We start from the raw sequence: 17,045 nt of genomic DNA on the forward strand, positions 1-17,045 counted from the left end.
CCGGGGCCCCTCTACTTCTGTAGCAATCTCTGGATCCATGCACCCCCTTCTGTTTGCTTCAGTCCCTTTTTATTATACCTCCTCTGAGACATTGCATGAAGTTTGGCAACCCTCAAAGAATCAGTATGATTCTTTCATCTTAAATTTCAAGTTTGGCACATCAGTATGATTCTTTCATCTTAAATTTCAAGTTGCCGACCATCGGAAAGTTGTTTGAACCTTTCCGACTGATTTAGCAGATGTTTACACTTAGAGCCTGCAAGCCTTTCTCATACAAACAAATTTTAATAACAATCTTTCTAATGCCGCCATGTAGATCTATTACATGCAGCTTCGGCGATATAAACATTGCCTTTGTTTTTAACACTCTAACATATTCTTATTAAAGCAGTATATACAGTTAACTTCCAGAGTGTTATTTACAATAACATCTAAAACAAACTATACAGAGACAAACAAAGTTTATTTTTACAATATTTACAATGGACTTAACCTAAGTAGACAATCGCATGTAATGTGCTTTGGAATATTTAAGCTACAATCGAGTTTTTACAGTACCATATGACTAGTTAGTAGCAACAAATGTTTTGTACGAAAATTCGTTTCTGCACATAAAAACTGTTCACTGTTTCACTTTAGATTCTGGAGGCAAGCATTTAGCCTGCTCTCGCTGAAAAATTGTAAACAGCGCAATATACAATTTTTTAAAAATTTTTATTCGGTATATCCGGCCTTATTTATTTTAACATTGATCATTCTAAGAATTTTTTGTTTTTATGATAAAAATTTTGTTTCTTAAAAATGAACTTATGACCTGTTCTCCGGCGCCCCTTCGTAGCGGCGCCCGCATGCATCGCATGCTCTGCATGACTGCTTCCGCCGGCAGAGTTAGCGGCAGTTGAAATAATTAGTCATACTCTAGCTCCAATGCCTCTAAAATCATCGACTGTGAACTAGCTGCCTACAGAAAGTAGCTGCCTACCTTAAGGAAATCTGTGGACAAAAAGCGTGGAAATAAATCAGATAATATCAGTGGATAAAGAGCTCGACCTTTCTTTTAGGAATAAAATAGCGTTATAGAATTTGTAAAATAATGAAAGCTTCAAACGCCTTTCACATCTCGAAGTGAGTAACCAGGGCTCATCTTAGCCTTAATAATCTTTAGAGAATTTATTTCTAGTTTTTACCCTATATAGGAATGCCAAAGGCTCCTTGCCGGTTCTCTACTACTTCTTTGTCCCAGCTGTTTCTTAGGACATGTGGAGTCACTTGATTTTACGAGTCGAGGCAAATTAATGGAGCTGACACCACTCATCTGCTGCAACCTCAGAAGACAAGTATAATGTTCCTGGGGTTAATCTGCCTGTTTCGAGGGAGGAAAAACCCTCCATATTCATATGAGACTGGCTAAGTACAGGAGAATTTCCATAATTTCCCATCTACCTGATATACTTCACTATAAAAAATAATAATTAATGCCCTTTATTCCCTTATTAGAGACTATGCGAGATCTTTTAACCATGACTTTTGGAGACTTAGTGGAGAGCTCAATCTCCACTAATAGCCAATCAGAGATATCTGGTCCATAACTATCACTAATTATAAGAGGTAATCGATGAAGAGATGAGTAAACAGAGGATGCTGTCACCATCTCTTGGTACTTATCAGGATTTGTTACTGTCTGAAAGAATGTAGGTTCTACGGTCGATTTTCTTGAGTTTCCAGGGGGTAAAAACTCACTTGCCCATGCCAGACATCAAGTAACTTGGAAACCTGTTGAAGAAAGGCTTAGAGAAAGTTCCTCCAATTGGCGACTAGAATTGAACTGAAGTCTATCTTCGGGCGGCATAGCACAGAGTATGCAAGCATCACTTCCACTGAGCAATACGAGCCGTGGGGGATACACATTAAAAAGTATTCGCTCCTGCTTAAGATGGTGCATATACATTTAAAAAAATTACTCCTTAATTCACTATTAAAGTTGCATTACCAAGGCACCATGGATAAAAGGTGTTCGTAATTAGCAATACATTAAACGAGTTCAATAAGTGGTATTGCACTTTTTTCTTTTTCTTTTTTAACATGCATAGTTGGGAAAACTACCATCAAGAATAAATATCTATTTTGGTTTTGTTTTTATGACAACAATCTGATTACAAGTCAACACCATTCTGATGTTCCAGGAACTGCATATGGTGCATGACATTTTCCACAGTGGCTCACAACATATCGGAATTGATTTGTCTCACATGTAACGTTATTCGATCTTTCAAAGTTGGAATATCGGGTACATGTATATCCTTGATATACAATACTTTTAAGAAATCCCCACAGACAAAAGTCACGAGGATTGAGACCAGGCGATCTCGGTGGCCATGGCAAATGCACGACTGATTCTTCTGTCATAGAAATGTTGTCGCAAAATATGCTGTACCTGAAGTCCAATGAGGGATGGTGCACCATCCTGCACGAAGATGGTCGAATCGAGACATCCTCTTTGCTGCAGCTGTGGAACCACAAAGTTCTGTAGCATATTGGCATACCTGTTAGCGTTGACGGAACAGGTCACTGGTCCATTTTGGCGATTTTCCTCATAAAAGTATGGATCGATGATAAAAGATGCCTTAAATTCGCACCACTGTGATTTTGGGCGAGTGGATAGGCATCTGCAGACACACGTGTCTGCAGATGCCTGTGTTAACAGTTGCATGTGTTAATATTGCCGTTCAAATAAAAGTGCACTTCGTCACTCCATAAAATCTGCATGGCCATGCATCATCCACTTCCATGGGCGCTAAAAATCTCAAAGATAAGTCGATTCGTGTGGTCGCATCACCAGGGAGCAATTCTTGAACATGACTGATTTTATAGGGATAAAATTTCAACATCTGATGTAGGATTTTCCACACCATTGTGTATGCGATATCCGTTTGCCAGGATATTGCTCGTGAACTGCTGGTACCCTGCACATTCGTCATCTCCTGTTCCACAATAGCAGTTGCAACTTGTTGGTGATTGAATAGTTTGCATCCACTGCCTACCTGCACCGTTAGTTCTAGTAGTTTCAAATCGCCGAATCAGTTTTCGTAAGTTTGTTAAGCTAATCGGTCCTGTTCGTAAATTTTTCATACTCCGAAAATCACGAAGACAAGCACTGGCACTATTGTTCCACTGATAATAGTTTGACTAACAAAGCACGCTCACGTAAGGTAAGAGGTATCGAAAAGCAGTTCGTCTACGAATGATAAGAAATCTCACAGGCTTTCCTTTTATTGCATGATTGTTCACAAGAAACGCGATAATGCAAATTAATACTCGGTATACAGCGCCAAAATTTCCCCTGTTGGCGACTTTTGGAACTTTTTTTTTTCGTTAAATCGAATGCCCATATTCCACTGTGTACGTCTACCGAATATTGGTGTGTTTCGTCCAATACATTACTCGGTAGAGGACTCTGAACACTTGACGTTTATTTTATATAATCATCCGGTAGATGAAAGAAATTAAAAAATATCACAGGGAAAAGGGTGGGTGGATTGAGATCAGTGGAATATGAGCGAGACAGATGGAGTGGATTGTAAATTAAAAAAAAAAAAATTACGGAAAATGCAAGATATGCAGAGAACTATATGGTAATAGGCTCTGAGATCAAAGGTCTGGTGGCGAATGTGAAAATGGTAGTAGGGTAAGTTTAAAAATACAAGTTGAGAAATAGTGGTAAGAAATATTTTTTTCAAATATTTCTTAGTTTGTATTTCAATAATTTCGCATAGCAAAAATTGCAAATACAATTCATAATTGTGATGTTGCGAACCGAAGAGACCAAATCTGTGCATAGTAGTTCAGATGCAGTCACACCAAGGCCATTTGCCTCTTTACACGGCCTTGGTGTGACTTCTCCTGGATTATTACGCACAGATTTGGTCTCTTCGGTTCGGTTGCAAGTGGAATAAATAAGCTGTTGAAAGGGTGCAGAGAAGAATTACAAAGATGACGAGATTATGAAATGTAGATTATAAGGATAGATTAAGAATGTGCTGATTTCAGAGAGAAGAAAGAGGGATGATATGATAGATTGATAAACAAACTTAGGAAAGGTTGTTATAAGGATACTGACGATGAACTTTATTGATCTCTATCATATCATCCCTCTTTCTTCTGTCTACCAGTGCCTGCAGCCCACATACTCTTAATCTATCCATGCACAAGTTTGTGAGTAATTAAAAAAGGGATGTGAGCCTAGTTTTTTTTTTTTTTTTTGGGAGCAGTAAGGAACAGATTGTTTGTTGAAGTAGTGAGTCATCCATACAGTGTGAATGAGTTTAAGAGAAGGTATAAGAGCCTTGTTTTCTTGAGGGTCTCTGATAACTATAACTCTCTATGATATGTTACAATTAATAAGTTAAAGGTGGGAGTAATAAGGATTTATATACTAACTTTAAATAAGTGAAAAATCACAGTCAACACTTTTAAATTTGGTTTAAGTTAAAAGACATGTTGGTTCTTCTGACTTGATAAAAATGAGCAGTAGGTGCACATTAATATTTTTTCAAGGAACTTCGAATGCAAATCAAACTTCAGCATGAATGTGAAACTTCAGGTGGTTATTCTTCTTATTCAGAAAAATAAGCGCTATAGATGCAGATATCGTTTCTATAGGACAATGCCCAGTAACATGATTATTTCAGAGATGTTGACATTATTACATCAATTACTAATTAAGTACTGTACATTAATTAAATATGTTAATTTCATATTACATGACATTATCAAGAATGACAGCTGTTGATCAAATTAAATCTCTCTCAACAGCCAAGTCCAACAAATAAGACATCAAAAAACTCTTTCATATACACTTCATCTCTGACATAAACACCGACATAAATCGCATTCATTATCACTTAGAGATCTAGATCAAGCTATTTTTCACAGAAACACAAATGCCAGCTACATCAATCACAGTCAACATGTCCAAGCTACACACTTCACGAATGGGTTTATTTCAAGAATGGCACTGTAGCCAAACCCTACCAATACAATGCTACACTTTTTCATGTTAACAACAAGGAGGCAAACTGGCACTTCAATCTAATTTTCTGTGGCAGCCCAGTCATGCATGATCCTCATCTGCAATACCTAGGAGTGAACCTCGATAGAGGTCTCACTTAAAAAAATCACGTTTATAAAGTAAAAATAAAAATGAGAAACATCGTCTCTCTTGAGATGTTGGAACGAGGTGGAACTAGCTGGGGTTGCAGAGATGAGGAACTTAGGATCTCGGGCCTGGTCATTGTTTACTCTGCTGCAGAGTACTGCACACCAGTCTGGGAAAGAAGTGCTCACACACACATTATTGATTCTTAACTGTGCACATAACATTCAGATTTCGAAGTCCCACTAACTGTGCACAGTTAGTGGGACTTCAAAATCTGTCCCTCTGCCATGGCTACTACTACTAGTGCTTTCCAGCATAGCTTCATCAGATAAATGAAGAAGACAGGCTTCACTAAAAGAACTGGAGAAAATTGCAAATAACTCCATACTGACTCTCCACTCAACCCTTATAAATTCCCCTAGAACCTGGCTGAAATCATAGTGCCTTTTAAGACACCCGATCCTTTTATGGCCTAGCACCTTCCACTCACAACATGTGGAGTCAACAATGAACTATGATCTCACCAACAAATGACTCTCTCGTGAAAGACTCCTGAAACCGCCAGCTTGGTTCATCATTCTAGAAGACTATGGACAACTATCAACAAAATCAGGGTGAACCAGGGCAGAAGTGGCCATCTCCTACATAAATGAAATATGTCAAATAGCCCTTACTCTGATTGCACCCATATCCTAGACTATCAAACATATCAGTGACTGCTCCCTTTACCGTTTCCAGAATGATAACTTGCAGGAAATATATGAGGAGTCAAATGCGGCTCTACAGCGGCTTTCGACACTGGACATCGACTATAGCTGAACTCTGCCATAAGAATGCCTTCCTATTGTGGCTTTGTGAGATCCGACATTTTTGAGAGTGAGAGCCAAATGTAGATTCTGCATCTGACCAAGCTTTCCTTTCACCAATAACAACATTAACCTTCTGTTTCCATCACCAAATTCTGAAAAAATACTGTTACCTCTTCACCTTCCTATTCATGAAGCATGACTTAATGATATCCAGCTAGTTAAGTGATCTTTCTGAATAACTTGGATAATGCCCAGAACTCCAAGTTCCCTTTTCCAACACTAATGACCAAGTTAGATGAGATGCAAAAATTTTTGGTATAAGCAATCATTTAACACAAAATGGACTGCATCCCCTGGATACAAAGTCCAGTTTAATAATATTTCTTCTCTTAAACATCCTCCAGTCATTATCCATGCAATAAGAAGTGATTTGCCAATAATAAATGTGAGGTAGAGTTCCTGCTGGATGATTTAAGCACACTGGAAATTGGGTAAAAGATAATGGTTATCAGCTCAATGTGACAAAATGCAAGGTTATCTGGTTTGGAGGAAAAGACTACAAACCCATATATCACACAGATGGAACTAGACCACAAGAAATTGACGAGAGTAGAGATTTGGGAGGGAAGTGGAGAGAGTTGAAATTAAGAGGTCGTATTGTCAAAGATGAAAAAATACTCTCAATGATCACTTGGATATTAAGAAACACATTGATATGCCATGTCTGGAGAAGGAAATGATTCTACTTTGTAAGGCTTTAATATGACCATCTGAACTACCATGTACAGATTTGAATGGTTGCCTACATTTCTTAAAAATGAAAAGAAGAAAAGTGGTGAAGAGGATTAGAGTAAGATAGTAAAAGGCCTGTGGAACACTCGCTATCAGAACAGAGATTAAAGATTTGTGGATTATGTTTAGTTGATAGGTGGAATGAAGACAGTATCATATTTAGTTACAAAAGGGGTTATACAGAGTAGATGCAGAAGAAGAAATTTTTCAGTACATGGCTGAATGAGAGAGAACAAGATGTCATCAGTGGAAATTGAATTAGTACAGCTGGCAAGGGGTGAATAAATGGAATTGGTTGTAATATGCTAGATTAAATCTCTGCTTCTTTTAAGAATTTATTCTAACATTTTTACCACTCTGAGCAAAAAAAAAGTTGAAGAACCAACACCTACATGTTTTTAACATTACTTCAAAGGTAATAATCTGTTTGCATGATATTTTCATTATCTTCAAATCACTGGAACTCCAAACACCAGAGTCCTTTTCCCAAATCCATCCAAGTAACTTTCAGGATGTGATGCAATAATGAGCCTACTTTTTATAATGGTTCCTTTCCTTTGAACATAATGTAAGCAGCCCTAATTGCACGATCAATTTATATTTCTGTTTAATACTTGTAAATGAACTAAAGAAACTTGCATCTTGCTTTATATGCTATGTTTTAAATGTAACAATAATCAACAAGATTCAAAGGCATTTGAGCGAAAGTGAGATAGCCAATGATTCCACACCCAGGCTGTGTAGAAGAAATGGATGCGAGTTTTTAGATTTGTGGAGTAAGTTTGATGTCAGAAAAGACTTGAACTTGAATTCATTTGGCATCAGGAGCCTGTTAAAAATACTTCTTGGTATGAAAATTAATACAGAGTCAGGGAAAGTAGATCAAGAGAGGAATGGGGAAAATGTGTGTGAACATTCACTATGGTATGCAAACGTAATAAAGATATGAATGTCTTCAAACATGGTTATGTAGGTGGCAAAGGGGCGAAAAAATATGCTTTCGGTTTGGATTTTGAGTGTGTCTGGGGAGGAAAAAGAGAAAGTTCTAGAACAGGGGTGGGCAACCTTTTTATGTGTGCATGCCAAATCTTTGATGCAAAATTTTCTTATGTGATAACCAAAATTTTGGGGAACATATTATTTGCTGTGTTTTAAGTATTGGGAGAACCTCTTCAAATAATCAAAAATCACACTAAAGTGGTAAAATCAAATAATATTGTAAGAGTGATTATTGTAAGTCATGTAAGATTGAATGAATGTAAAAATTATTGAATAATTTTTACTTAAAAGTCCTTCTACCCTGTTGATAGCGTGGATATTTTTTTAACTGCCTTTAAGTGCAATTCTCGCTGCCATATGCAACCACACAATTTAAAGCCTTAATGTTAGAGTTTCCGCAAAGGAGTAAACAATAATTCTGAATTTTTTGTTTTTTTATAAAGATCAACCAGACATAAGTTTTTTCAGGTTTTTCCAATATGTTACAGTGCACAATCTCATAATCGTTTTACCTGGCTAAAGCGCAATAAAAGAAAATAAAATTAAATATTTTTTTATTAATTCTTAATCCTTTACGAGTAATACATAAAAATTACACATAAAATAAAATGTTATTTTACCTACATAATATGTTAAACAGAGTTAATCATTACTGTTTTTAAGCAGAAAACATCAAATCAACACTTAAGAAAAATAGTGGACGTTTCATTTATTTAGCATCAATGAGACTTCTGCTGCTGCATCACTGATGACAGATAATTTATATCAGGTTTATATTTTGTAACCTTTAGATATAGACAGGATCATGGCGTAGAGACTGGAAGAAGTCAGTTTTCATACCACTACACAAGAAAGGTGATATGAAGGCATGCAAGAATTATAGAACTATTAGTTTGATATCTCATGCAAGCAAAATTTTATTAAAGATCATGCTAAATAGGATTGAGGCCAAAGTTGAGGCAGAGATGCCCGAGGAACAAGCAGATTTTAGGAAAGGTAGGGGCACCAGAGATCAGATCCTTTGCCTTAGACAGATCATAGATCTGTGAACTGTGTGAAGTAATGAAAAGAATGGGTTTTCCTTAACACACTATCAGGTTGATAGCCAACTTGTATAAGGAGCAAGAAGCCACAGTAAGAACATGTGTTGGATTGACTGATTAGCTTCAGGTTGGAAAAGGGGTTAGGCAAGGATGTTTACTTTCTCCTTGCCTGTTTGGTATATATGCGGAGGACATCATGCGTGAAGCATTGGATAAGCTGAAGACAAGAATTACGATAAGAGGTAGATTGATCAGTAATTTGAGGTATGCTGATGATACAGTACTCCTTTGTAATGACAAGAAGGAAATAGGACAATTTCTTGACAAAGTTAACAAGATCAGTAATAACAGAGGACTTTGACTCAATCTTAGCATGACAAAGATTATGGTTCTCAAAGGAAATACAAACAGAGAAGCTCTTGAGAAACAAGTGTACCTTAATGGAGATAGAATTGAGGAAGTCGGCAAGTTTGAGTACCTGGGATCCATTATTAATCTGAAGAATTGCTTTTCAGATTAATAATGAAGATTTAAACACAGTGACGTTTAAAATAGTTTTTGAAGACGTTGGCAGTCTGCCTTGTCATCTTTTTTGAGATCACTGATCTATTTCTTTAGGTTTGGAAAATATACAAATCTCTCACTGTCTACATCTCTCTTAAAAACTAGTTTCATTTCAAATGCCTTTATGTCATCAAACACATCAAGAGTCTTACCAGAGCCCTATAATTTAAATTTCAAGTCATTTAAATGTTTGCAAAAAACATCAGTTTATAAACCCACATGATGTCATACATTTCTTTATAAGACATTTTGATTAGTCAAAAAGAGATTTATCGCATCCAGACATTCAACAAATCATTTCAGAAGACCTCGACAAAGCCAACGAACATTGTTGTACATTATTAGTCTTTTGTACACCAAATCCACCTCATTCAATAGATTCTGAAATTGTCTTTTATTCAAAGCACGTGCGGAAATCTAATTAACAACCTTGGTTGCTGTCTGCATCACTTCTTGAAGTTCCTTTAGGTTAAGATGTTGGATATGTATTTATTTATTAATTACTTTCAAGGTGAGCCCTAGGTTGCATGTCGGAAAAAAGTCATTGACCTGCCAAGGGTTCCCCACTCCTGTTCTAGAACAAGAACAAATAGATTGCATATCTAATTATAAGAATAGACTAGCTGGTAATTTATTATGTCTATACAGAAATGTCAGGAGAATCGGAAACAAAGGGGTTGAGTTCGTTGCTTTATTGAACATGATGTGGCCCAAGTGAAACCTGACTATCAGAATCAGGTATGGTAACTGGGATCGAGTGTAATGGGTATACTATTTTTTAGGAATGACAGAAGAGATAGTAGAGGAGGAAGAGTACTACTAATGACACCAGATGACTTAAGTCCAGTTAGGGTAGAAATTCAATAAAGCAAATCATGGTAACAATGTCCCATGTAGCAGTGAGTTTGAGTGTGAAGTGGAGGCTAACAGAATGAAATATATGGTGGGGTATTGCTACAGACCTGGTGGCTCGGTTGCAAGGGACAAAGAAATGCTTGCCAATTTTGCCTAATGAGCAGCAAACGATCATTTCATTTTCCAAACATTGAGTGGGTTGAAGAGAAATCTCATAGGAAAGAAGAGGAATTTATTGAATTGTTGTGAAACTACTTTCTCAAGTAGCATGTGAAAGAAGGAACTCAAGGTCAAATAATGTTGGATTTGCTCATAGCATCAAAAGGGGTCTCTATCAAGAATATGGCTATTTTACCACTAGTTGGTGATAGTGATCATAATGTGCTTTCTTAGGAAGTATCTAATTGTATTGATGCTCTGGTCAAAAGAGGTTACATGCTGAACTACAAAACTGGAAATTATGATCAACTTAGAATACTATCTTTAGTCCCATGATATCAGTTATTGAATGGGAAAAACATCAGCAATGCATGGGAATCTTTGAAAAAGTGCTTAAATGAGATGATATCTGAATGTATCCTTAGCATTCGAAGAATAAATAGGTTTTGAGTGAAATGAATGTGCAGCCTTATTAAGGAAGAGATCCACATGAGGATCATGTGGAAAGAATATCGTGAGAGGGGTTATGAAATATATCAAGCTCAGGCCGGAAAATTAACGAGTATTGTGTGGAAAGCAAAATCAAAGTATGAAAAGAAACTGGCCATGCAAGCTAAAGGCAATCCAAAAGAATTTTATAATTATGCCACGAGCAAAAGAAAGTATGAACATGAAAGAATAACTTTATTGAATAAAGATGGTACTCAAATGTCAGAAGTTAACAAGATTGTTCAATTAATAAGTGCTCACTTTGCTAAGATATATCAACCAGTTGTGTGTAATATGGTGCAGTGTTGCTGCTACCTGGGATGAAGAGTTAGAGGTTCATGAAAATAAGGTTAAAGAGCTGTTGCATAACCTGGATAAGAATTTGTCTATAAGGACAAATGGAATATCAACACATTTGCTACAGGAATGTTCAGCCGAATTGGCTAGGCTGTTCACATGTTTGTGTAACTTGAGTCTCAGCTCAGGATTATATATATATATATATAATCCTTGATTTCTTTTGATTATATATATATATAATCAAAAGAAATACAAAGAGAAAGAGGAGTAGGAACCAGTCCACAGATAATATAACAGGTGTATATTACATGAAGTAAGGCATGGTCCAGCTTCAGGTGCCTCGGGTTTGTAGTGCTTGTACTCACTAAATGACAACGAAATGAAAGGGAAAGAGACGGGCAATATGATCAAAACAAAATTAGATGTCTTATGGACCATAAAATTGAGTGATACACATGGCCCAACAGATTATTGGTGATAAGGGAGTTCTGAAAGCTTTTTTTTTTTTTTTTTGCAAATTACTCTATGTTATATAAAAGTGCTGTATTTCTGTGTCTGGTACAATGACAACTGAATGGATTTATATAAAAAATTAAACCTATGTTAGGAACAAACATTTATTCTTTTACTTGGAATAGCAAAATCATCAACTGGATGACAAAACTATATTATTCTGCAAATTTCTTTAAGGATAAAATTACAAGATTAAAAAGCTGTTTCCTATTTCCTGATTCCATATTATAGTAAATAAATATATTTATTTCTTTTAATCAAAATCTTTACAAGTAGCTTAAACAAATTTACAGATTCTAAAACGCACGACAGATTTTTTTTTTTTTTTACAAGTAAAAACAACTGAAGTGCATGAACAAGTTTCAAGGTCTCTTGAACTATTTTGTCAAAAATGAACAAATTTCTTTTAGTCTATGTTAAATATTTCATTCATAATTTGTGACTTCATTAGATAAAATCAAATGGCTTTTGAAGAGAGAGATTTTAAATCTGCTATACATTTTTGTAATGCTTCTTTCTCCTAGAAAAAAAAATATTCTGATAAATAAAAACAGCAAATTCAACACAGATTTAGAAAAACATTAAAAAGTACATTTAATAGTAGAGATTTATTTCAATCAGCATATTTACTGGAATCTGATATATTTTCTCAAATAATCCAGCACCTGTCAATGCTTATACCCCCTCCCCTTTCAGAGGAAGATGGGATTTTTATATAATTTTAATGAAGTATAAAAGTATACATATCAAATATTGATGCAGATATAATCACAGTGTTAAAATCTGAATGTTATGTCTGTCTAATAATAGCAAAAGCCTTAAACTTTTCTTCTTATATATATATGCAACATTTTCTTTTCATGTGTTAAGCATTAAGTGCTGGAAAACTGAAGATAAAGATGTTATAGTTGTCTGGAGTAATTACTTTGACTGTTTGAAAAGACATGAAACAAGCAGCAATCAAACAGTAATAGTAAATATTCCAGAAGAATGCAAACAGCAGTATATATATATAAACATTTGAAGTAGAAAAAGCCGTCAAAAACTTGAAATATGGAAAGGTAGCAGGAGTATTCGACCAGAAATGCTCAAATATGGAGATATAAAAGTTTTGTAGTGACTAAACTGTGTAATTCAGAGAGTTCAAATTCCTGGTCAAAAGATCAAATTCCAGATGATTGGAATAGAGCTCCCATAGTTCATCTATAAAAATGGAAATACAGCTGAATGTGAGAATTGGAGGTTATCCACCAAGTGTTTCAAGTAAGGCGTGCTGAAGGGTCAAAGCTGTATAACTCAGAGGAGACCTCCACATAGTCTTTAAAGGAATGCAGAGAACTGACCAGGGCTTCTGACCTAATGTCCAATCCTCACCTTCTAGTGGTGCAACCTGTTGGGTATCTACCTGGATACTGAATGAAAATGGGCTGGCAATTTCGGATTTAGCCGACCAAATTGTATTCTTATTGGTTAAACCAAAATAAAAAATGATGGACAAAACAAAATTTCATGCCGGCTGGGGCGTTGCCGGGTTAAACAAGGCCCCTGTTGTTTTCGCCAGGGAACCAGGGTGAACAGCGAAAAGTCAGCTACTGGAACAAATCTGAAAACACACCCCAGCTCAACATCACCAGAGTTAAAGATCGGTACTATCAACATAAGAGGCCTGAATGGCAAAGAAATGGAGCTAGCTGAGGAATTAGATAAGCACCAGATCGACATAATAGGGGTGACTGAAACAAAAAAGACCAAAACTGGTGAGATCTTTCTGAGCAATAAATACAAAATGTTATATTCAGACAATGACAATCAAGGAAAAGAAGGAGTAGCCATAGTATTCAACACAAAATACGAGTCTAATCTTCTTGAATGGCAATCACTCTCAAGTAGAGGAGTGTGGGCAAATATGAGAATGGGGAACTGAACGATGAGACTTATTTGTGCCTATGGTCCCACAGAAGGTTCTACTAAGGTAGAAGTGGAGGAATTTTTTGATGCTTTAGAAAAAGGAACTGACACAATGAAAAAGGAAAAGTTGGTCCTTGTTGGGGATCTAAATAGCAGAGCAGGAAATGATTGTGAGACATACAAAAATATTTGGGAAAATTTGGAGAAAAGAGAAAAGCTAATAATAATGGCAAATATCTGTTGGATTTCTGCTCTGGACATGGACTGGTTATTACTAACACCATGTTCCAACATAAAAATGTGCACAAATTCACATGGAGAGAAGAAGCTAGGAATAAGAAAAGACTCATTGACTATGTTATTGTTGATAGTGATGTTTTCTCCCTGGTGCAGGACACCAGAGTGTACAGAGGATTTGAAATTGGAAGTGATCACTATTTAGTCTTGAGCAGGATAAAATTGAATTTCATATTGAAAAGAATAACATATAAAAAGTTTTCAAGTGAATAAAAGTTGAGCGGCGCTCAGATGTGAACTGTAGACTAAAATACAAAAAGATTATTGAAGAAAAAATGAAAGAGTTTGAGAACAGGAATCAAACCTTGGAGATTCAGTGGCAAGTCTTGAAGAAAGCCCTGATTGATTCAGCTAGAGAGGCATGTGGTAAAATTGTCTGCAAGGCTAATAAAATTAGAACTCCATGGTGGACACAGCAAGTTAAAGAAGCAGTGAAGGAAAAGAAGAAAGCATATCAAAAATTCCTGGCAAATAAGTCAGCTTGTGCTCTTAGAGAATACAGAGACAAATGCAAGAATGCTAAACACTGTGTAAAACTAGCTAAACAAAAGTCATGGGAGGACTTTGGCAAGAATATAGAAAATAAACATCAAGAAGGTGGCAAAATATTCTGGAGGTTGTTGAAGAAGTTTAGGAATGGAGAATAGAGTGCTGTAAAAGGAGTTAGAGATGATAAAGCTGGCATGAAAAGGGGAGAAAAAGATATCCTTGAAGTATGGAGTAATTACTTTGAAAAAGTGTTAAATGAAACAAGCTGTGATGACAGCACAGTGGTAAAAAACACTCCACAGGCATGCAGTCTGGAATACATATCCATCCTTGAAGTATAAAAACCATCGAAGGCTTAAAATGCAGAAAGGCAGCAGGAGTAGATGATATTCAACCAGAAATGCTGAAGTATGGTGGAATAAAAGTCTTACAGTGGCTGCATTGCATAGTTCAGAAAGCGTGGACAAAGAGACGAATTCCCAATGATTGGAGTAGAGCTCTCATAGTACCCATATATAAAAAGGGAAATAAAACTGAATGTGAGAATTACAGAGGTATTTCCCTACTAAGTGTTCCTGGCAAGATCTATGTAAGTATACTTGAGAAACGATTGAGAAGAATTGTGGAAGAAAAGCTGGATTCAGGCCAAATAGGCTGTCAGGATCAGATCTTCACTTTACGACAAATAGTCGAGAAAACATGGGAATATAAGAAAGATCTGTATTTAAGTCTTGTCAATTTGGAAAAGGCATATGACAAGGTGTCAAGAGAGAAGCTATTCAATACGCTACAGTTATATGGTGTCAATGGGGCATTATATCAAGCAATACTTAGTCTTTATTTGAATTGTAAGTCAGCAGTTAGAAATGAAGTACAGGAAGGTGGTTTAATGTTAAATCTGGTGTGAGACAAGGATGTACATTATCCCCTCTGTTATTCATTATCTATATGGATCACATTATGAAGGAAAGTGGTATTAAACAAGATATCAAAATTGGAGATGTTAATGTCAGCTCTTTGCTTTATGCGGATGATTTTATACTTCTAAATAAATTCGCTACAAGTCTGCAAGATTCTCGGACTAAATTGAATAACTGTTGTAATAGATATGGTATGAAGGTCAGCAATAAAAAGACAAAGACAATGAAAATAGGCAGAATCATTGAAAATGTCAACTGTGTTGTGAATGGAGAACCTGTGGAACAAGTAAAACATTTCAGCTACTTAGGCATGATTTTTACTGAAGATGGTAAATTAAATATAGAAATAGACAACAGAATCAGCAAAGCTGGTATGGTGGGAAGTCAATTGAATAAATTCATATGGAATAAGAGAGAAATTAGTTAGAACACTAAATTAGTTGTATAGTGTTCAAACCAGTTTTAACTTATGGATCTGAGAGCTGGGTCAGAAGTAAAACATTTAACTAGAGACTGCAGATATGAGAGTCCTGAGAAAGAGTAGAGGTGTGAACAGATGGCATCAATGGCAATATCATATTAAAAACGAGGATATTAGGAAAGAACTAGACATTGTCAGCATCCAGGAGTGCGTTAGGAGAGCTAATCTCAGGTGGTATGGTCACTTAAACAGAATGAGCGAGGAAAGATTAGCAAAGCAAGTGTTCTCTGCCAGGTTGGCAGGAAAACGACCCAGAGGAAGATATAGGTGGATCGATATTGTACAAAGCGCTTGAGACGATAGAAATATAAGATCTTATAATGTTGGAGTCTTGACAAGTAATAGACTGATTTGGAGGAAAATTGTAAATAGGAAGTTAGTAATGATATAATTTTTTTCATGTAGTACTATCATATCCTGTACACCCCTTGAGGGTACATGGCAGGAATTTGATGATGATGATGAGATGTGTTTCAAGTAAGAGTGGATTCTAGAACTGGTAATGAATGCACATATGTGGATGGGCCAGTATAGGAATGGAATGGCCAGGAATACATGGGGAGGGTGGGGGGGGGTTGAGTCTGGGAGGCTAAGTTGGACAAAAGATAAGCAGGTGAGGAGAAGTCACAGACATGGGACAGCATGAGAGGGACAAGGACTGGCTATAGACCAAGAAATGAACTGTTATATTTATTTATAAATGCTAGGAGTGTTAGAAATAAGAGAGATGAAACAGTTGTATTGATCAAGTTTCTATGTGCAAAAATAGTTGGAATAAGTGAAACATGGTCAGATGAGAATGACATCTTGACAGGCAAAGACATGGAGGGATATATTTTTCATGAAGACAGGAAATGTAAGAAGGGAGGAAAAGAGCTGCTGATGATAGCAGTGGAGTTATATCCATGCAAGGTTGAGATAGAAAGAGGGAAAAAAGTGACTGTTTTGAAGTTGCATGGTACGAAGTGGAAGTTGATAGAGACAAAGAAATGTATAAGCAACTTGGCTTAGTGAGCAAGAAAAGAGTGATCATTATGGATGATTTCAACTACAGCAATATTGACTGGAATAAAGAGATAGCATCAGAGAATAAGGAGAATGATTTTCTGGAGTTCTGGACAACAATCTTAAGCAGTATCTAACAGAGGGCACAAAAAGCATGAGTCCTGGATCTGGTTATATCATCAGAGGATGTGATTGTAAATGGAGTGTCAAATCTTCCCCTGGTTGGAGAGAGTGATCATGAAGTGATCACATGGGTTGCAGCTAGTC

At 36.3% G+C, this 17,045-nt stretch overlaps 1 protein-coding gene across 2 annotated transcripts in view; it reads right to left on the minus strand.

Moving 5' to 3' along the window:
• Window positions 1–11,768: 11,768 nt before the first annotated feature.
• The window catches only part of ATPsynB (ATP synthase subunit b, mitochondrial), a 123,445-nt gene continuing 118,168 nt past the window's right edge, over window positions 11,769–17,045 (minus strand). For both annotated transcript variants that reach the window (XM_090412856.1, XM_090412855.1), the window contains exon 8: window positions 11,769–12,198. In XM_090412856.1, coding sequence (XP_090268982.1) covers window positions 12,136–12,198 — 63 coding nt within the window. In that variant the 3' untranslated portion in view covers window positions 11,769–12,135. The remainder of the gene's footprint in view (window positions 12,199–17,045) is intronic.

Source organism: Typopeltis vanoorti, chromosome 23 (assembly GCF_054136105.1).
Source record: "Typopeltis vanoorti isolate ZY-2024b chromosome 23, IOZ_Tvanoo_1.0, whole genome shotgun sequence".
NCBI classification, from domain to species: Eukaryota; Metazoa; Arthropoda; class Arachnida; order Uropygi; family Thelyphonidae; genus Typopeltis; species Typopeltis vanoorti.